General features: G+C 51.3%; 1 protein-coding gene across 1 annotated transcript; it reads right to left on the bottom strand.

Moving 5' to 3' along the window:
• Window positions 1-3,403: 3,403 nt before the first annotated feature.
• LOC123039719 (uncharacterized) lies at window positions 3,404-5,460 on the bottom strand. Its single transcript, XM_044462761.1, has 2 exons — window positions 4,121-5,460; window positions 3,404-3,779 (listed from the first exon to the last, which is right to left on the bottom strand). The coding sequence occupies exons 1-2, from the start codon at window positions 4,515-4,517 to the stop codon at window positions 3,496-3,498; spliced, it is 681 nt and encodes a 226-aa protein (XP_044318696.1). The 5' UTR covers window positions 4,518-5,460; the 3' UTR covers window positions 3,404-3,495.
• Window positions 5,461-23,001: the final 17,541 nt, after the last annotated feature.

Raw genomic sequence — 23,001 nt, 5'->3', positions numbered from 1 at the left:
CTCCGGTCCCTCGCCGGCCTGGCCCTCGCCGCTCCGGCCAGCCTTGCCCTTCCCCCTCCGCCCGCCCTTGGCCGCCGCGGACGCCCCCCTCGCGCGCCTCCTCCTCCCCGCCCGTGTCCTGCGTCCCCGAGATCCCGTCTGGCGTCTCTCGGGTGCCCTCCACCAACCGCTGCCCAAACTTGCCGGCCGACGGCAGATCCGGCGCTCTTGGCCTTGCCATGGGCGCCCCCCTTTGCAACCTCCCTCTCCACGATGGCGTGACCCAGCCCTGCTGGTGTTGTTGCCGGGCATGAGGCCTGCGGCTGGAGGCGGACGCGTCCGCGGCCTGCCTTTCGTGCAGGCGCCCTCCTTCATCTCCGGTGGCCCTCCCTTTCCCCGAGTCACGGTGACAGCTCTCGTGTGGAGGCATCGATGCTTCTGTGGTGTGGCTGGCACGGGCTCCTCGCGACGGATCATTGTTGGTGCTACTCCGGTCCCGGTTGCCTGGGGCCCGCGTCTCTCCGGTGTCCCCTGCTGCCGGCGTCCTCTGCCGGGCAGCTCCGACCTCGGCGACCATGTGGCTGTGTCCCCTCCAGCTCACTCGGCTTGCCGACGTCACGACGGCTAAGGCCACGGCAGCTCAGATCTGCGTCCCTCCAGTCCTAGCTTGTCGGCGCTGCTGGACGCCGCCGCCCCAGATCTGCTCGCGAGGTTTTGCTTCGTCTCCAGCCCTACCCTGTATGCCTCAAGGCTCCACCTTTTGCCATATCCAGTGCTCGTGGGTTCGTGGGCGATGCCACCCACCGACGGCAAGTGCAGCCCTGCCAACCCCCTCCAGACATGGTAGTTCCGACCAACTTTGGCTTCCACAACTTCAATTCCGGACTAGGCGGCTATGGGATTGCTCAGCTTCAGGCCAGGGAGAGATCCCTGCTCGGCTTGCGGTGCTAGCAGCGGCGGCGCCCGCGGGTGTCGCTTCCTTCTTGGAGGCGCTGTCAAGGCCTTCAGCTGCGCCCCTCTTCGAGCTCAGGGGAAACCCTAGGTCCGACTCCCTCGAACCGGATAGCGATGGTGTCCCGGCGTCGTCTTCCTTCTTGAAGGCGTTATCTTGCGAGCTCGCGGTGTCCCCGATTCTGGCTTGGTAGGTGTTGGAATTCTTGTGTTGGTTCGGCGTTTCCGCTTGGTTCGGGTTTGGTAGGTCTAGTTGTGATGTATCCTCCGTTCGGGCCGAGCATCCCCTTCTCTCTGCTCCGGGCACCATGTTCACGCCTGCCCGCGTCCGTGTCATGTGTTGTACCCCCTTTGTACTCATTCTACTTCTATCAATGGAAAGATACGCAAGCTTTGCGTATTCGCGAAAAAAAATCCATGCCAATATACCGACATTTTTAGGAACCCGCCACAACTTCGGTGACAAAAACTTATTAAAATATTTGTTGTCATTGTGAGGAAGATCCCGCCCTGACAATGCGTTATAAAAAATATTCTACGACATCGACAACCCTTGAGATCTAATATAGGTTCAGACGCGGACTCTAACAATGAGTAACAATAAAGGATCACATTCTAAAATATTTACTATACTATCTATTAATTCATGTCATAAACGTTATAGACGTCATGGTTTCTTTCATTTATCCAGTTTAATTGTTCCAATTCATATCTATACCGTGTTCTTGGGCTTAGAAAAATGACAATTAATAAATAATAAATTCAGGTCTGCTGGGCCGACAGGAGTTACTGGACTAACCAGGCGAGGTTGATCCAATAGCTCAGTTGCTGATGCCTTACCTTATCCATCCCCTCCTTCTCCGCTTTGTATACCAACCTTCTCTTGCTCACCCTGTCTCTTCTAGTCCATTGCCGATGTTCCTCAACTTTGATCGCAAGATCTGCTCCCTCCCCTTTATGCATCGTGCCAGCACATCAGTTCCGGATCAAGCCGCTTCACCCACTTCCAAACGAGCATTGACCAGCAACACTGTATTATTTCAGTTTCGACTTAATACATTTTCTTAGAGACATGACCAGAGATAGAAAAAGTTTTACTTCTAAGGCAGAAGTGACAGTATAGCTCTGTCGAAAACATAAGAGTTCGAGTTTGTACATGCATAATGCACATTCAGTCACTGTCACCATTATTTATCACTGATGCTTTCGCCACAAAAAATGATAAATATACGGACACATGTACAACCATACACCATAAAGCTTCCAACACTTGCTTACATTGTTTTACTTTCTGTCATCGGTTTGCCCTCACGGAAAAAGTAGGATCCCAACAAAAGTGCTTCTGGATGCTATGATGCAACAACTTGGCTTTTGAAGTGCAATTTACTCAACACACAAGACAAGGACCGTTGGTCTCGATGCGACTACTCAATTATATCCATCTCAGTACCAACTAAACAATGGACTTGCAAAGAAGTCAATATACATCTATGTCTATGAAAAACTGTAAGAGACCGAAGATTGGCTGGCAAATGAAGCTCTTAAGTACTCCCTCCGTAAACTAATATAAGAGCGTATTCTAAACGCTCTTATATTAGTTTACAGAGGGAGTACATGAAAGCCTCTTACAACAAAGTTTTGCAGGACTTCAACTATGATAAGCTGCAGTTCATTCAACAAAAGAAAAATCTCTGGAACATGAGCAGAAAGAAAAGGCAGGAATAATAGACTATCAAAGCAGCAGCTGGAGCAATGATCTGCATGCAAATCACACAACAATAAAGGAACTTTACCGCCTAAAGGATCAATGCCTCAAGACAACAATCTGAACCATATTTCTTGCATATAAGATATGTTGAAGATCGCATTGCTGATACAACCTTACAATCAGAGGTCATTCTCCGGGATTGGACGATGATACGGAAAGGCAGTTCGACTTTTGCCAATGACAGCCCACCAAACACGCAAACCATGAAGAGCTGCTTAGACGATCAAGTCATTTTCTATATCAATGACTGCATGTTTTAGTTACCGTCAGCTTGGTGACCAAAACTATCTATATCTCCGCCTATGTAGCTTTGCTTATCATGAACTTATCTCAAGCCTTTCTTTTGGCCTATGAAACTACCTTGAATGTAATATATAAAGCTATGTATGAACATAATTCCTAAATATCTATTTCCTTATGCTTTAATTATTTAATGATCTATCTCTGAATATTCTGATTTGCACGGTTTAAAAACTTGGTTCACTCTCGCCTTTTGTGCCATCGGCGCAGGTCCAGCATATGGTCCGTGTTAGAGAGTTGCCTTGACGCAGAGGTCTTACCGCTGAAGTGCGAGAAGTAGCCGAACTACGCTTATAATTTTAGATGTTATATACCTAGACTAGATTTCTCTGCTTCTTATAGTGACCGCACCATTCATGTTTGGAGAATTATTTTTAATAACAATGCAAACTGCAAGTCTGAGCATTTTTCACAAAACAACAGCAGTCTCTTAATTTGACAACATTTATACATAACAGTAATGTAGGAGAAGACCAACAATTAACAACCATAACAGATCACATAATCCGGCTGCAATAATCTAAGATAGCTACATCAATCTCTTCTTTATGTCGTCGATGCCAAGGTGAAGACGATACGTAACGGGCAAAATCCTGATCCAAGTACTCCACTAAACCAATGTCCCTGACAGGGTTGAAACATCTGTAGTCAGCATCACTCGTCATGGGGCAATCCAGGTCTTTGCTTATTCCATCCACGATGTAGTACTGCCCACCAGCAAAGCTCTCGGAATCACCAGGGTGGTCAATTTGAAACTTTCCGAGACATGTATGGCATCTATCTGCAGTTGGCAGATGCAGGATCAGAAAGATGACTCATTTAACAAGGAATATGTAAAGACAGAAACATGCAAACATATCAAGAATATGTCTGCTAGACAAGTTCAAGTGCAGCAGTCAGCGGGAGGGTCAGGTAACCCATTCGCTGCTGCTGTTAATAGACGCTTCCAGTTTAGTTATCATGTACACCCCAATAAGCTAGTGACTGAAGAGACTAGTGATAAAATCGTACTTACATGTTTCAAATACCAAAAGGCTAACCATGAGATGGTCAAATGTCATGACTAGCACTTAATAATTTCAGTACAGAAAAGATAAAATTGATTGAATGTCGAGAGCTTACCAACTTCACTTGGTGATGGCTGCACTATACAGCACAATGTGATGTCCTCTTCACAAAAGTCGGAGCCAGACAGAAGTGCTTCAGCAAAGAAAAACACAGGAGCTTCTCTAGCACGGGAAGGATCCTTAGGCCACGCCATAAAACTAATATGAAAAGAATGATCCATATTGAACTCATCATGTACAGAACCAATGCCATATATGATATGAAGCTGATAATGTGCCCCAGTTTGCTGGGCATACTTGTGCAACGCTGCATCTGCTAATTCAACCCACCGTCTGTACCATCTTATGAGAAGGTTCCTCTTTCTGGTGATGAGCTTAAAGGCCGCTATGAACCGCTCTTCTTCAAGAGGAGGGTGTGGCAAATCATCTAGTAGTGGGGAAGGCAGCAACATGGTGGAGAGGCGCAGAATGTCAGCTGAGGAAAGCCAGCGTTTGTTGTTGAGCAGCGAGACAGCGTACGTTCCACAGAAAGCAAAACAGAAGAAGCAAAGAGTGCAAGGGCAGCAGGTTTGAGATTCCGCGCCGCCTTGTCAGCCGCTTGAAAGGCGGCCTCCAGCTCCGATGCCGTCAGACGGAACAACGACGGTGCAGCACCACGTGCGGAGGCAACAGCAGCACGGAGGTCAGCGCGGGAGAGACTGAGGTGCCAAAGGGCATCGTCATCGGAGAGGGCAGGACAGAGATGGCGAAGTGAGGCAACCAATCCATCAAGCGAGCGCTGAACTAGGCGGCGTATGGTACAGTTGCTGATGAAGGCGGTGTCGATCCGGTCGCTGGAGCGCATGGGAAAAGCGGCCGAATACCAGACGGAATTGACGATGATGTTGTGGACGGGGTGTAGAGGGCCGTAGCAGAGACCCGCGATGAGGAGGCCGCGCGCTAAGGTACTGTTGAGCTCGGTGGTGGGCAGGCGGGAGATGGCATCGAGGTAGTGGCTGCGGATCTGGCCAATCAGGCGCCGCCGCAGAACCCGGAGATCTGGTGTCCTCCGCGGTTCCTCTTTGGGTGCCGATTGGCTCAACTTGGAGAGAGGGACTTTGCGCTGGACGACGCGATCGGAAGATGACCCGGAGGAGCTGGACGAAGGGGAGGCCTTCTGTGGCGAGTCGGCAGCAGTTACGACCTCCCCGTCGACCTCTGGCACCCTCCCTGCCCCCTCCGCCTCCACCTCCACCTCCACCCCCGGATCCAACCGAGCCTTAGCGCGCTGGCGGCGGATGCGGCTACGCTGGCCAGCCATGTGAGCGGATCCCTCTTCTGATTGCGGCGGAACGAGCTAGGGTTTCAGGCGCTGTTTGCGTACTGAGGGAGTGAGAGCGGAACCAGGGAGGGGAATAGTGGGGGTGCGGGGTGGGTTGGACGAATATAATATGGCGGAAGATTTTCCTTTTTTTCAATTAGAGAACCAAACACAATCGGACCAGCTTCAGTAAAAAAAATTATAAGTAACAAAATCGTGGAATATTCACCGCGCGCGCGTACTCGCGTGACTAGCCTTATCCGTGGCGGAATCGTTTTTACACCTCGGCCGTGCGATTCAACCGCGACACTTGCGCACGCTCCCTCCCGTCCGTCGTCCCTCCATCTTTATCGGCCAGTTCCCTCTCCTTATTTTTTTTTCTTTTTTCTTTTTTTCCCGAATCCTGGCTCCCTCCCCTCGTCAGGACGCCTCCTCGCCCAGCTCCGTGTGTGTCGCGCCTACAGATCAGCCTGCAGCGGACTGATCCAGTGCAAGTGCACTTGCAACAACCAAGTCATCGCCGAGCTGGAGGCTGGGACCATCACCAGGTGTTGCGTGTGTGTGAAGCCAAGTGTTGGCGTGTGAGTGACGACAACTATGGCCTACTTGTACCCGAACGATTGGATGAGATGGCATGAAGAAAAGTATTGAGCTATTTCCCCCTCGTCTTGCTCTCCTCGCTCTCACCTAACCTCTCTCTCTCTCTCTCTTCCTCCTTCCGTTCCCCTCCTCTCATCTCCAAATCTCTCAGATCGGGACGTGACAATCTGGTATTCAGAGCCAAAAAAATTTCCCCACCGCCGTTGGCCCGATCGATCGGTAACATTCATCGGGTCAGGTGCGCGCTGCTCCGGCAAGCTCGCACAAAATCCTGCCCGGGGTTCGATCTGATCCAGCGAAACCACGGCACCACCATCCAAGCCCTCGGCGTAGACCCGCCGCGTGCTCGACGCCATGTCGGAGACCACGGACAAGCTACAGAGCTTGCTCAAGTCCGTCATCCGCCGCCTCGACGCCAACCAGAAGACCGCCGACGAGCGCCACCAGGCACAGATCGACTACAACGACCAGGTCTCTGCCGAGATCAAGCTCCTCTCCAAGCAGATCGACCTCACGCAAGCCAACGTGGACGACATCCGCAAGACTGCGCCGACCGTTGATCCCGCGGCGACCGTCTCCGGAGGCGCATCTCCATCGGGGGTCACGGCCACCGCGGACTCCTCCGTGCACCCTCCACCACCACCGCCACCACCACCACCGACTCGTCCGCCGCCGCTACCTCTCTACACGGATGGCGCGGCCCAGCTTCCGTTCGCCCGACTCGTCAACCACGGGCCACCGTTGCTCACCGCGCGGTCACCGTCGTCCTCGGAGCTCGACCGCCACGGCGACCACTACATCAAGCCGCCGAAGCATGATTTTCCGCGGTTTGACGGCGACGCCCCTCGCATCTGGCTAGACCGCTGCACCACCTACTTCGAGTTGTACCGAGTGCCTCAACACAACTAGGTCACCACCGCAGCGCTGTACATGGACGACCTGGCCGCGATGTGGCTCCAGGCCTACCAGCAGACACACCCTGGCGTCTCGTGGCAAGCATTCAGAGCTGCGGTACAGGAGGAATTCGGTCCAGAAGAATTCGAGGTTCAGATGCATCACTTTGTTCAGTTACGGCAGACAGGCAGTGTGCAGGAATATAGGCAGCAATTCGAGACCGCAATGTACCATTTGCTGGCCCTGGACCCAACCCTGAGCTCAAAGTTTTTCATCTCTCAGTTCCTAATCGGCCTCAAAGATGAGTTGCGACTGGGAGTGCGACTGCAAGCACCAACCAGCATCACTCGCGCATCTGTGTTCGCTCGCATTCAGGAAGAAGAACTGGAGAAGCAGCGCCTCTAGCGTCCGTGCATCACACCAGTCGGCCGCCCACCGCCACCTGCAGGGGCAGCAGTCTCTGTTCCAGCTCGCGCTGCAGCCGTACCCAAGCAAGGGGGCGACGAATACGCACGGGAGCGCTAGTTGCGCAAATTCAGAAGAGCAAATGGCCTCTGTTTTCGCTGTGGGGACAAATATTCGAGGGAGCATCAGTGCAAACGCACTGGCCAGATTCTGATGATCGAAGTGGGTGATTTTGGCGAAATTTTATCTGATGACACCGTTCACGCACTTCAGTTACTTAATCCACCGGCAGCACAGGAGCCAGAATGTTGCTCACTATTGCACCAGGCTATGTCTGGCGAAGAAACTCCCTCCACAATTCGCCTACGGGCACAAGTAGGGGATTAGATCATGTTACTCTTGGTGGATTCAGGAAGCACACACAGTTTCATCAGTGAAACTTTCCTTGCTAGACTGCAAGTTCAGACAGAGAACTTGCCACCAGTTTCACTGCGCGTCGCCAACGGTCAACGACTGCTTTGCAATCAACTGGTAAGAGGATTGGAATGGCAAGTGCCCGGCCACACTTTCCACACTGATCTGCGGGTGCTGCCACTCAGCGCTTACGATGGGGTGCTGGGCATCGACTGGCTGGAAGCTCACAGCCCCATGAACTGTCACTGGCAGGAGAAGACCATTGCATTCGAGACAGAAGGGAAACAAGTGCATTTACAAGGCGTCAGAACTTCAGATCTTCCCCCCATAGCTGAACTGGATGCTTATGAGTTGCATCGCATGGAAGTGTGCAATGACATTTGGACCGCGGCTCTGGTTACAGTGGAAAGGACTGACAAACCTGAACTTGCACCTCCACCCAACATTCAGAAACTTCTGTCTGAATATGCAGACGTGTTTGCTGAACCCAAAGTACTGCCTCCCAAACGGCAGTATGACCATGCGATCAACCTGGAGCCGGGCACAACTCCGATCAACACCAGGCCCTACCGCTACTCACCAGCACAGAAAGACGAGATCGAAAAGCAGGTCCAAGAGATGCTGCAATCAAGTGTTATTGCTCACAGCCTGAGCCCATATGCTGCACCCGTGTTGCTGGTCAAGAAGAAGGATGGCTCATGGCGATTCTGTGTGGATTTCAGATGCCTGAACACGGCTATAGTCAAGAACAAGTTTCCCCTGCCGGTGGTCGACGAGCTGCTCGATGAGCTGGGCGGAGCTGCATATTTCTCCAAGATTGATGTGCGAGCGGGCTACCATCAGATACGCATGAGAGAAGAAGACGAAGAAAAAACGGCATTCAAACCATACCACGGCCACTACCACTTCAAAGTGATGCTGTTCGGCCTCTGCAACGCGCCAGCAACCTTTCAGTGCCTCGTGAACTCGATTTTCGGTCGCCACGTCCGCAAGTTCATCATTATATTCCTCGATGACATTCTGGTCTTCAGTATCGATTTACAGGAGCACGAAGAACACTTGCGCACGGTGCTGGAACTGCTATGGGAGCATCAGCTCTACGCCAAGGCCTCCAAGTGCTCGTTTGCACAACAGGAGATCGAGTACCTCGGGCATGTCATCTCCAGCAAGACCAGCGCCATGAGTGCCTGGCCCATGCCTACGACGCCCACCGAGCTCCGCGGCTTCCTCGGCCTCACAGGCTACTACCGCAAGTTCGTGCCGCACTACGGCATCATCGCGAAGCCCCTGACGCGCCTCCTCACCAAGAAGGGATTCCTCTGGGACGACCAAGCGCAAACAGCATTCGAGATGTTGAAGAAGGCAATGGTGAGCACGCCCGTCCTCGCACTCCCAGACTTCAAGCGCCCGTTCGCCATCGAGACCGACGCGTGCGACACCGGCATCGGCGCCGTACTGATGCAGGACGGCCACCCGATCGCATACTTGAGCAAGGCGCTGGGCGTGCGGAATCAGAAACTATCGGCTTATGAGAAGGAATTCCTCGTCGTGATGATGGCAATCGACAAGTGGCGCCCATACCTCCAGCGCGCCCCGTTCGAAATCGTCACCGACCACAAGAGCTTGTGTTCCTTGGGCGATCAACAGCTGGTCACGGATCTGCAGCGCAAGGCGATGTCCAAGATGGTGGGGCTCCAGTTCACGTTCCGCTACAAGAAGGGCACGGACAATGGCACGGCCCACGCGCTCTCCCGCGTGGGCCACCTACTGTCCCTCGACGCGCTCTCGGTGTGCCAGCCACAGTGGTTACAGGAAGTGGTCAACTCGTACGAGACGGACGCCGACGTGCAAGAACTGCTCGCCAAGCTGGCGCTCTGCGATGCCGACGACCAAGGCCGCTCCCTTCAGCAAGGTGTAATCAGGCAGCGGGGACGGCTGTGGATCGGCGCCAACACCGCGCTCCAGACGAAACTCATCGCTGCGTTGCACCACAGCGCCGTTGGCGGCCACTCCGGCGCCACTGCCACCTACCACAGGGTGCGCTAGCTCTTCGCCTGGACCGGACTGAAGCGCGTTGTCGAAGATTTTGTTCGACAATGCAGCATTTGCCAGCACGTGAAGCACGAGCAGACGCACCCGGCCGGCAAGTTACAACCGCTTCCAATTCTGCAAGAGCCATGGCAGGAGCTCACCATGGATTTCGTCGAAGGGCTGCCCAAGTCTGATGGCTACGACGCGATCATGGTCGTCGTCGACCGGCTCACCAAGTACGCCCACTTCGTTCCCCTCCGCCACCCCTTCAACGCCGCTCAGGTCGCCAGATCCTTCTGGGACAACGTCATACGTCTCCACGGCGTACCGCACTCCATCGTCTCCGACCGCGACAAGGTATTTACCAGCGCTATGTGGCGGGAGATCCTCAACGCCGCGGGCACCAAGCTCCTGTACTCCACAGCGTACCACCCCCAGACGGACGGCCTGACGGAGCGCGTCAGTCAGTGCTTGGAGATGTACTTGCGGTGCTCTGTCCACGACACCCCCAAGCAATGGCTCCGGTGGCTCACCGCGAGCGGAGTTCTGGTACAACTCCTCACACCATGCCTCCCTCAACTGCTCCCCGTTCAAGGCGCTGTACGGCAGGGAGCCCAACCTCGGCGGAATGCCAGCGGTCAACACCAACTTACCCGCAGATGCACCACCCAACGAAATCGACTGGGCGGCACACACGAAGTTGCTGCGCGCCCAGCTCGCGCGCGCCCAGGCAAGATTCAAGAAGCAAGTGGATCGCCATCGCGCCGAGCGCACCTTCGATGTGGGCGATCAAGTTCTCCTCAAGCTCCAGCCATACGCCCAGTCCTCTGTCGCCAACCGTCCTTGTCGTAAGCTGGCATACAAGTTCTTCGGCCCCTTCACGGTCACGGAGCGCGTAGGCACTCTGGAGTATCGTCTGCAATTGCCGCCCGACAGCCGCATCCACCCTGTCTTCCACGTCTCGCAGCTCAAGCCGTCCGTCCCCGACTAATCCCCAGTCTACGCCGAGCTGCCCAAGATACATGACCTCACGGCCACAGACCGCGTTCTGGTTGCCATTCTGGATCGCTGCATGATGAAGAAGGGAGATGCCCCGGTGGTCCAAATTCAGGTACAATGGAGCGCCATGCCGCCGTCCGCCGCGACCTGGGAAGACTACTATGCGCTACGGTAGCGCTATCCGGATGCACCCCTTTGGGCGGATGATGATCAACTTGCTCGAGAAGGGGAAAATGTCACGCCTGCAGATCAGCCTGCAGCGGACTGATCCAGTGCAAGTGCACTTGCAACGACCAAGTCATCGCCAAATATTCCCCGCGCGCGTGTACTCGCGTGACTAGCCTTATCCGTGGCGGAATCGTTTTTACACCTCGGCCGTGCGATTCAACCGCGACACTTGCGCACGCTCCCTCCCGTCCGTCGTCCCTTCATCTTTATCGGCCAGTTCCCTCTCCTTATTCTTTTTTCTTTTTTCTTTTTTTCCCGAATCCTGGCTCCCTGCCCTCGTCAGGACGCCTCCTCGCCCAGCTTCGTGTGTGTCGCGCCTACAGATCAGCCTGCAGCGGACTGATCCAGTGCAAGTGCACTTGCAACAACCAAGTCATCGCCGAGCTGGAGGCTGGGACCATCACCAGGTGTTGCGTGTGTGTGAAGCCAAGTGTTGGCGTGTGAGTGACGACAACTGTGGCCTACTTGTACCCGAACGATTGGATGAGATGGCATGAAGAAAAGTATTGAGCTATTTCCCCCTCGTCTTGCTCTCCTCGCTCTCACCTAACCTCTCTCTCTCTCTCTCTCTCTCTCTCTCTCTCTCTCTCTCTCTTCCTCCCTCCGTTCCCCTACTCTCATCTCCAAATCTCTCAGATCGGGACGTGACAGTGTGCCAGTCCAATGCGGCCGCCTCTCTAGATTTACAGTTACAGGACTCTTGGTATGTAAGAGCATCTCTCGCAGACCACGCATAACGTTGAGCCGCAAAACGTGTTTGCAATTCGTAGAAAAACAGTTTTGCGGGTTGGCGCAGACGGCTGCAGAGGCAGAACCCGCAAAACGGACCCATATAAAAGGATATTCGTGAAATATACTCTTTTACAGGTCGGCTTTTGCAGGTCCTGCTCTTACACCGCTGCCGTCAGTCCGCAAATATCAATACCACACCACAAAAATACAACAATCGTTCACACTACAAATAATTATTCAGAAAAAATATCAATACCACAACACAATACAACAATCATCCACATTACACATAATTATTCAAATCATCGAAGCAAACTAAATAATGCAATATAAAACTTGTTCCGAATACAAATAACACATGAATTAAATGAAAATGAATAGAAAAATGAGTTTTGTTACTGTCCAGCCCTTTGCCGTTGGTGCTCAATGAGATCCTTCTGAAGCTGAAAGTGGGTGTTTGCATTTTCAATCTCCTTGTATGTCTGAAGAAAAGCTCTAATGTGGTTAGGGTCTCTAACTGGTTTGACACGGCTACCCACATTGTCGTAGAAGAACTCTAAGTTCATGTCTCTCTCATCTTCGAGAATCATATTTTGAAGAATAATACAACATGCCATGATGTTTTCCAAGGTTCGCTTGTCCAAAAAACGAGCAGGACCACGAAGAATGGCAAACCTAGATTGCAAAACCCCGAATGCTTTTTCAATGTCTTTTCGGAGTGCCTCTTGCACCCTTGCAAATTCACATTATTTTCTAGTTTGGGGTTCTTTGATGCTCTTGGCAAATGTGCACCAAGGAGGGTATATACCATCTGACGAATATTACCCCTTTTGTGTATTCATGCCCATTGATAGTGTAGTTGCAAGCAGAAGCATCACCACTAGCAAGCCTAGCAAAGAAATGAGACCGTTGCAACATATTGATATCATTGAGAGTGCCTGGCATACCAAAAAAACAATGCCAAATCCATAAATCCTTGGATGCTACGGCCTCTAGCACAATTGTTGCATCATGAGACTTGCCACAATACATTCCCTGCCATGCCTTTGGGCAATTTTTTCAATTCCAATGCATATAGTCAATGCTACTGTGACACCCGGATAATCAAGCTACAGTAACCTCTGCTAATGATGCCACGTCACTTTGATTACTGTCGCTAATCCCGCGTTAGTTCGAAACCGATTAAAATTCAAATTCAAAATTTGGCAAACCACAAACGTTTTCAAAAATTAAAACAAAAATGTTCGAGGTGTACAAATAAATACCTAGGAGTTTATGGTGTGGGACCCATGCTTTTATAAAAGACCCAAGTACTTAAAATGAATTGAAACAGAAAAGAAAATAAAGAAAGAAAGGAAAATACAGAAACAGAAAACAAACTAACAAACAAAAAATAGAAAGGAACCCCCCACTGGCCCAGCTGGCCCATTTGTTGGCCAGGTCGGCCCAACTGGGCACCCCCACTCCCCATATCCCCACTACCCAAAACCTAACCGGCCGCTGCCCCCACTCCCCCAAAAATATCCCGCCTCTCCCCCGATTGGATCGGGATCGAGAGGAGGGCGCTCACCTCGCCGCGACGACTGCGCCAGGACGGCGATGATGCCCGAGCCCGATGCCACCTCCTCCGCCACCTCGCCTCCCCGCGTCGGCCTCCACCACCCCGGCCTGAACCACCACACGCGGCCCCGTCACCGGATCGCCGCCTCCCGGAGCTGCCCTCACCCGGGAACCACCACGCCGTCGTCGAACTGCCTCCTCTACGCTGTCGTCCCCGTCACCCCCTCGACCACTGTTGCCCAGTCCCTACCCTGCCGGTGAGGCCCCGGCCTCTCCCCTCTTCCTCTCCCTGTGTTGGACGTCGCCATGCCCGTCGTCCCGTGTGCGCGCTCACCGCGCCGTGCCCGCGCACCGCACCCGCCCGTGGCCCGGCCTCTCCTCTGCCAGTCCCGCCGTCGCCTAGCACCATAGCTCCGTGCCCCGACTCCTTCCGCCTCCCTGCTGCCGCCTGCGCCCGTGGACCCCTTCCCCTTGCTCGCCGCAGCTCCGGCACGGCTCTGCCCGCGCCACCGCACCGTGTTCGGCTGCCCCCGCCGGAGCACACCCGCTCTGGCCTTCCCCGCGCGCGCCTGCCGTTCCTGGCGCCACCCGCTGCGCCCCACCACCGCCTTGCTCCGCCGCCCGCACGCTGACCCGGCTCCCCGCGCCATCGCCCTGATTCGCCCCGCAGCCACCCGTGCCCGCGGTCGCCTCGCGCATTGCGCGCCGTCGCCGGCCGCCGTAGCCGCCGTTAACGGGCGCTCGCCCGTTGCCCGTATCTTCCTCGCCCGTTCGGGCTGGGCGCTAGCGCCCCTGCGCCCGTCGCCCGCACCCTAAGTGGCCTCTGGGCCACTGACCAGTGGGTGCTGCCCCCCAGGGCCTATGACAGGGGGCGCCCCACCCCAGAACGTTTAAAAAAAATTAAAAAAAATTTAAAATAATTAATTAATTAATGAATGAATGAATGAATGAATTAATTAATTAAACTAATTAATCCTGATTAGATTAGCCTAATCAATTAACTAAACCCTAATTAACCTAACAGAGTATGACAGGTGGGTCCCACTGGACCCACGCGTCAGTTGACCCAATCAACCTCTGTTGTCTGCTGACGTCAGCATGACATCATGCTGATGTCATAAATCCAAATTTCGAATTAAATTAAATAATTAATTAAATTCCAGAAATTAGTAAAATCTTTAGAAAATCATATCTTTTAATCCGTAACTCGGATTAAATTATTTTCAACATGAAAGTTGCTCAGAACGACGAGACGAACCCGGATACGCAGCCGTTCGTCCGCCACATATCCCTAGCATACCGAACACACAACTTTTCCCCTCCAGTACATCTATCCGAAAACACGAAACACTGGGAATACTTTCCCGGATGTTTTTCCCCCTTCACCGGTACCACCTCGTACCGCGTTTGGGCACACCTAGCATCACGCTTTGCCATGTCATGCATCGTCATGCCTTTGTTTGCATTATATTTATTGTTTCTTCCCCCTCTTCTCTCGCTAGACACCGAGACCGGCGTCGCTGCTACCCAGTACGACTACGGAGTTGACGACCCCTCTCTCTTGCCAGAGCAACCAGGCAAGCCCCCCCTTGATCACCAGATATCACCTACTCTACTTTCTATACTGCTTGCATTAGAGTAGTGTAGCATGTTACTGCTTTCCGTTAATCCTATCCTGATGCATAGCCTGTCCTTGCTACTACTGTTGTTACCTTACCTGCAATCCTAATGCTTAGTATAAGATGCTAGTTTATCATCAGTGGCCCCTCATTCTTGTCCGTCTGCCATGCTATACTATCGGGCCGTGATCACTCAGGAGGTAATCACGGGTATATACTATATACTTTATATATGATACTTGTGGTGACTAAAGACGGGTCGGCTCGTAGGAGTACCCGCGAGTGATCCACGGATTGGGTCTGAAAGGATGTTTGTCCTGACGGCCCTCTGAGTGGATCTTTGTGGCGAAGCGACATGGCAGGTTGAGGCCACCTAGGAGAGAGGTGGGCCTGGCCCTGGTCGGCGCTCGCGGTTATTTCAAAATAACATGTTTAACAAGATCTTGGTATTTGATCTGAGTCTGGCTACTGGCCTATACGCACTAACCATCTACGCGGCGACAGTTATGGGCACTCGACGTCGTGGTATCAGCCGAAGCCTTCGTGACGTCAGCAACTGAGCGGCGCGCGCCAGATTGGACTGGAACGCCTGCTAGGCTAGGTCTGCTTCCGGCCGCCCTTGCAATGTGCAGGTGTGCAATGGGCGATGGGCCCAGACCCTTGCGCGCATAGGATTTAGACCGGCGTGCTGACCTCTCTGTTGTGCCTAGGTAGGGCTGTGACGTGTTGATCTTCCGAGGCCGGCCATGACCCAGGAAAGTGTGTCCGGCCAAATGGGATCGAGCGTGTTGGGTTATGTGGTACACCCCTGCAGGGAAGTTAATCTATTCGAATAGCCGTGATCTTTGGTAATAGGACAACTTGGAGTTGTACCTTGACCTTATGACAACTAGAACCGGATACTTAATAAAACACATCCTTCCAAGTGCCAGATACAACCGGTGGTCGCTCTCTCACAGGGTGACGAGGGGAGGATCATCGGTTAGGATTATGCTATGCGATGCTACTTGGAGGACTTCAGTCTACTCTCTTCTAAATGATGCAAGACGGAGGATGCCAGAAGCGTAGTCTTCGATAGGACTAGCTATCCCCCTCTTATTCCGGCATTCTGCAGTTTAGTCCACATAAGATACCCTTTTTCCATTTGATACCAATTCATACATATGTAGTGTAGCTCCTTGCTTGCGAGTACTTTGGATGAGTACTCACGGTTGCTTTTCTCCCCCTTTTTCCCTTTCCTATATCCGATTGCTGCAACCAGACGTTGGAGTCCAGGAGCCAGATGCCACCATCGATGACGACTACTACTACTCGGGAGGCGCCTACTACTACGTGCAGCCCGCTGACGACGACCAGGAGTAGTTTAGGTGGATCCCAGGCAGGAGGCCTGCGCCTCTTTCGATCTGTATCTCAGTTTGTGCTAGCCTTCTTAAGGCAAACTTGTTTAACTTATGTCTGTACTCAGATATTGTTGCTTCCGCTGACTCTTGTGTTTTCGAGCTTATGTATTCGAACCCTCGAGGCCCCTGGCTTGTAATATAAAGCTTGTATTATTTTAATTTGTGTCTAGAGTTGTGTTGTGATATCTTCCTGTGAGTCCTTGATCTTGATCGTACACATTTGCGTGTATGATTAGTGTATGATTGAATCAGGGGCGTCACAGCTACCCAGCAATGCCAGGCCAACCTCTCCTCCCATTAGATGCCATCAATTTTTTGTGTCATCCTCGTTGGGTGCCCAAAGATATACAATACCAAAGACACGGATGATCACTTTGGCAAACCTACACGCGGACTCAATTGTGGTATCTTCACCAATACGAAGGTACTCATCGGCATAGTCAGCTGAAACGTCGTATGCAATCACCCGCATAGCTGCCGAGATTTTTTGATATGCACTAAATCCCTTCAAGCCCGCGGCATTTCTTCTTTGAGTAAAATATTGACAATTTGCCTCGCAAGCTTGAACAATTTCCACAAAGAGAGATCAGCGCATTCGGTACCTTCTCCGGAAGAGGTGTGGTGGATATGTTGGATTCTTGTAGCGACCCGACCTCAGACGGTCAAGTCTCTGTGCTTAAGTGTCATCCCTGGATCGGTATACTGACACACACAGTACTCGAGGATTTATAACAGAGGTAAATCACATGTATAAAATAACGTAAATACTATTACCTCAATCCAAATAGCGAAAGTAACAACAAGGTTGTGGATTCCCATCAACACCAACGGCAAAGTTGAGTGTAGAAATCGTAACCCTAACGTATCACTTACTCGTCGTAAGAATCCTGCAACATGAGACGTTGCAGCCACAAAGGGTCAGTACATTGAATGTACTGGCAAATTCACACCATAGGATAATGATGAATAATAGCTATCACTACATGCATATATGGCTGGTGGAAAAGCTCTATGGTTATAATGTTTTTGCGAAAAGTCAATTTTTTCCTACTGCAAAGTAATATAATTTATTTAACTACAAAGTTGGTTGAAAATATTGAGAAGGTTCCTCCAACTCAATCCAAAATTAATATCAATAACCCAAAAAATTATTTAAGTAACATGATGAGATCAATATGATAATCCAAGAACCAGATACTCAAGATTTGTCCATAACCGGGGACATGGCTAACCATGATTAGTTTATACACTCTGCAGAGGTTTGCGCACTTTTCCCCACAAGACTCGATCTCCTCCGTTGGATTTCTCGCACTACATGGTGTTTGAGAAACGGATGACCGAGACACAGTATTTCAGAAGCATTAACTCTCTACTCCGGATAGAGTATACCACCTACAACCCACTACATCTGCTAGTCTATCTCTTCAAGAGCTTCACGCAACTTACTCAACTATGCTAGAGCCCATAATAGCTTGTGGCTGCACACGGAAGTTTCTAGCATGAATAATCTTATGATCCCTTTGAGCCTGGGTGGCATTCCATAGGGTGATCACACGGGTCCTCCAGGATCCCCTTGGGCAAGCACTAGGTTCTCTAGGTGCCCGGGAAAACCACTGGGTGCTCCAGGGTGCCCCAACCAATCCACCCAGATGTGTATTAAAATAACCACCTTAAGTTAACCATTAAATAATAACTCTCACATCTGTCATGAATTCTCTCAAACCAATCCACGTCTATGAGCATAGCATAGCAATATGAGCATAACGTAAAAGTAACTCCCAAGGTTTGAATGCAGGGCAATAGGTTCCTACCTCATCAACTACTTCCCAATACCCACATGTTATCAAATCCTAACCATGCAATGTTTGAGGGTGAAACTAATGCATAAAAACTGGGTATGAAAGGGATATGATCAAAGTGTGAACTTGCCTTGTATTGTTGATGAAGATGATTCACACTCATAACTCTTGATAGTTCTACTCATCACACCCCGTTCAATCTATCGTAAGCAAGCAATAGTAACCACACATAAGCAATCACTCAGAAGATTGGGAAAAACGAAGAAGACAGTTCGAAAAACATCAAAACCAAGAAAATAACTCTTGCAACATAAAACAATTTCTAACAGTACTAGAATTATGTGATTTTGGCCTTATCAGAAAGTTTAGGTCAAGAGCTTCGGTTTGCAAAAAGAATCAACTAAATCGGAGTTACGAAACTCAAGTTATGTTCAAAAGAAGTTTGAATAAGAAGTTTAAATATGAATCTGAACAAAATTCGAAATTTAAAAATTTCAAAAAGTTGATGTGACAAGTTCACTGGATAGGTGAAAACAAGACGAAGCTATAGGCGCTGGTTTCATCTAATTTGGATAAACGAGTGAATAGTTATGGCTATTTGAAAAATCAGGGCCAAGCTGTTTTACGGAAGAAAAATAGCTACGGCTAAGGTCTAATGTATAAATACGTAGACTAATTGATAATCTAGATTCATAGAGTCTCCAAAAATCATCCGATTCGAGTTAAATTAATATTTTGGTTTGACTAGATTCATTTAAGAAAAATATATTTCTCCCCTCCTGCGCGACTTCTGGAAATTGTTTCTTCTCTCCAAAGTCATCTTTTCTCTGCCTTATAAAGGTATCTTTCTTTGTTTTTTATACTTCCGTAGTTTATTATTTCTAGACTGATAGAATAATTAGTAACGTTGTGTCAATAGCAGTTGGATCGCCTTTCACCATCATTGGATAGTTTTGTCCAAGGAAGAGCGAGTTTTCTCCAAGACTATCAATACTGTACCAGGGAGAAGGTGTTGGCGCTAGCACACTACACTACAAAAAAAAAGACACATCCGTGAAATTTTGGGCTGAACGAATTTTTTTCCTGTCATACATATGACACTTCTATGACGATAATTGTGACAAACCCTGGTATCATCATAGATGTGGTGGGATCCTACTTCTATGACAAAAAATCATGACAGAAAATGGGCTTTTCGTCCTGGGAGGGCCGGAGACGCAGCTGCATGACATTCTTTGGGCCATCCATGACGGAAAAAACCGTGGTAGAAGCGAGGGCGAGGAAAATTTCGGGGAGTTCCCGATTACGATGGGAGGTCGGGGCCGAGCGATGCGCGTTTCTCTTGTACACGTACGCGTGTGTGTGCGAGGCGTTGGCTCCAATTGAACCCGAGCGAGGCATTGGGCTCTAACTGAACCCGAGCGATTGCACTGCAGGCTACGCATTACTGAACCCGAGCGATCAATCGATGGCTGCTAACTAAACCCGATCGAGCGATTCCTTCGCTACTGGTGCTAACTGAAGCCGATCAATGCTGCCTCTGGGATGAACAGTGAGCGTTGCGGGGGGTTTTTGGATAAACAGTGAGCGGTGGCGTTGCCTCTGGATGAACAGGACCCCGTGGTGTGGTGGAGGGCTGGATGAACAGTAGACGGTGGAGGGGTGCCCGTGGAGGGGTGGTTGAACAGGACCCCGTGGTGTGGAGGGCTGGATGAACAGTAGACGGTGGAGGGGTGCCCGTGGAGGGGTGGTTGAATAGTAGCCGGTGGACTAGCGCGCGGTGGAGGCTGGATGAACAGGAGCCCGTGGACACTGGAGGAGGTCGACGGTGGAGATGAACAGTATTCCGTGGAGTCCTGTTTTGCGGTACGCCACACCCGTCCCGATGAACAAGACCCCCGTTTCGACCGTAGGAGGTCCGTTTCGTCCGTTTTGCGGTACGCCACACCCCTCCCAATCAACAGGACCTCCGTTTCGACCGTAGGAGGTCCGTTTCCTCCATTTTGCGGTACGCGCACCCCTCCCGATCAACAGGACCCCCGCTTCGACCGTAGGAGGTCTGTTTCCTTCATTCTACGGTACGCCAGGCCTCGTTTCCATCGCCTGTTCCGTCCAAGCCCTCCCGATGAACATGACCACGCATCCCGTTCCGACCCAGCCAGTTGGCTCCCAAGTGTTCCGTTGCCTCCCGATGAACACGACGCATTCCGTTGCCTCCCCATGAACACGACGCATTCCGTTGCCTCCCCATGAACACGACGCATTCTGTTGCCTCCCCATGAACACGACGACAACGCTGTTTCTCCGTTCCGACCCAGCCATGTACACGAGCCCTGGCCGTACGTATGCGCAAGTAGGCATTCGAGACCCTGCCCGTATGTACACATACGTGGCCGTATTTTCTTTCTTGCACCCTGGCCACTGTACGTACGTGTACATGCTACGTGCGCACCTCTACTACGACACGTGCGCGCCTCTACATCGACCAGCATGTACGTGCACGTTCGCGACTAGAATGACAACGCTACGTACGCTTCGACCAGGTGGGTCCCGACTGTCAGGCACTTCCTTGCCTGCGAAGATGTAGCTGGTGGGTCCCAGCAGTTAGGGGGGCGAATCATTTTGTTTTTTTGCCCTGACGCACTTCCTTGCGTGCGAAGGTGTAGCTGCTGGGTCCCAGCAGTCAGGGGGGCGAATCGTTTTTTTTTTGCCCGGACGCACTTCCTTGCGTGCGAAGGTGTAGCTGGTGGGTCCCAGCAGTCGGGGGGCGAATCGTTTTTTTTCGGACGCACTTCCTTGCATGCGAAGTGTAGCTGGTGGGTCCCAACAGTCAGGGGGGCGAATCGTTTTTTTGGACGCACTTCCTTGCGTGCGAAGATGTAGCTCGTGGGTCCCAGCAGTCAGGGGGCGAATCATTTTTTCACGAAATACGGTGGCCCGTCCGGTGGGTCCCCGCTGTCAGGTGGAGGAATAATTATTTTGCGCGTAATAAGGAGGCACTTCCTTGCGGCTGCCGTGGACCCTGCTGTCAGCCTCTCCACGTACAGTCCACGTCTAATGGAAGTCGTTCCCTGACCACGTTGACCACGCCGCGCCGAGAGCACCAGGGCGGTGGACGACGGTGAGGCCTAGGAAGGGGACGACGCGGAGCCGGGGAAGACACGGTAGTGGATGCACACGCGGAGAGGAGTACGAGGGTTCACTGGTTCGGCTGCGCTATCGTTGCCGCAGAATAACAGGGGGTGTGGGTGAGTGGAGGGATGGCCTGGCCAGCGGGGGGAGTAGTAGGGGCGGTGAGGCCTCCGCGGCAGCATAGCCGGCCACGAGAGGCAGGAGCAGGCGGCACGACCGGCGCTGCTTTGGGCGGCTGGAGCAAGAAGACCATAGGTTGAAGAAGCATGACGGCTGTTGGATGGACATCATACAATCACTATAGCTAGAATCGTTTATATTGACTAAGTTGACAAAGCCCTTCGTACGTCAACTTAGTAGGCCCACAGGCCAGCTTCCGAAACAGTGCGCCCCAGATGTCAGTGGGAGGAATCATTTTTTGGGCGGGTGAAGCTAGAATATCCGAGATTGAAGAGGAAGCACGGCATCCGTTGGATGGACATCCAACGGCCAGTGCTGCTAGAACCATGTGTTGACTATAAGTTGACAAAGCCTTGCATACGCGTCAACTCTGTTTTTTTAGGGGGCGCGTCAACTTAGTAAGGCCAGAAGTGTGTGGCAGAGAACTTATAGCCGATTTGGGATTTGTAAGAATGTGTAGCCCATTTTTGAATTCTAATGGAATTTACTAAAGCCCATTTACAGTTTGTTAAAATTACAGCCCATTTCAACCAACCGTTCAAAACAGAATCCAATAAAATTTCCCACATTTTGATGGGATTCGAAATATTTTTATCCCGAAATTTCTAGTCAGATTAAATACAATTTCAATATAAATTTATATTACGTAAAAATCCAACGAAACATTGCGCTCGCAACAATTAATGAAATTAAAATTTTCAATATCCAAAAATAATATTTTATAAAGTAATCACGTGTTTGGTGCATTTTTTTATAGTTACTGCCCAGTTTTTATAATTACATCCCATTTATTATTTTTTAAAGCCCATTTTCTTGTTAAGCCTAATGCATCCCTCCTAGGAAAGATTTGCAGCCCAGCGGGGCGGAGAATAACAACTTGACCTTGCCTGGGTATTCCTAAAAAAAGTATAGCTGGGCTAGCCATTTTCAGCTTGAAAAAAATTAATATCTGGGTTGGATATCTGGCCTGGGCTAGACGGACCACAGCCCGCCCAGTTAATACCTGCAGCGATGTTTTCGTTGTTGTTCAGAGGAGAAAAATTAATATCTAGGCTAAACATCGAAAAACTCTGTAGTGCTCACACCTCAAAAACACAAATACTGCTCGAGCTGCTTGGTCCCAGCTGTCGGTCGCTTCTTGTGCCATTCTCTCGTTTATTGACTACTACATAGGTTGACAATGGTGTGGGACCGTGATGTCAGGAAACCAGGAGGAAGCAAAATAAATTATAGTTATATATATATATAGGACAACACTATTCTAATCCTAGGATTAGAATAGTTATTTGGATCACAGGCAGCTCTATAAGGGCCCGATGAGACCCTCCTGAGATCGCGACAAACCCACCAGACCGATTGAAAAAAAACCCACCACATCCCACCCGCTGCCCGGATCCCCACATCCTCCCTCGATTCCCTCCCCCGAACGCCAGATCTCGCCGCCGCCGCGCGCCTCTGGCACGCCGCCTCCTCCCTTGATCCAGCGGCGTCGAGCTCTAGCCCTCCTGCCATAAGCACCGCCTGCTCCCTGGCTACGCCGCCGCCCCCTAACCTCGAGGCGCTTCCTGCCTTCGGGCACCTCGGCCGCATCGCCGCCCCCTGATGTGCCTCTCGTTGCCGATGCTGGCGCACCTCCCGTCGCC

This window comes from Triticum aestivum, chromosome 1A (genome assembly GCF_018294505.1).
Source record: "Triticum aestivum cultivar Chinese Spring chromosome 1A, IWGSC CS RefSeq v2.1, whole genome shotgun sequence".
Lineage (NCBI taxonomy): Eukaryota > Viridiplantae > Streptophyta > Magnoliopsida > Poales > Poaceae > Triticum > Triticum aestivum.
This window is presented reverse-complemented; position numbering and strand designations above follow the sequence as displayed.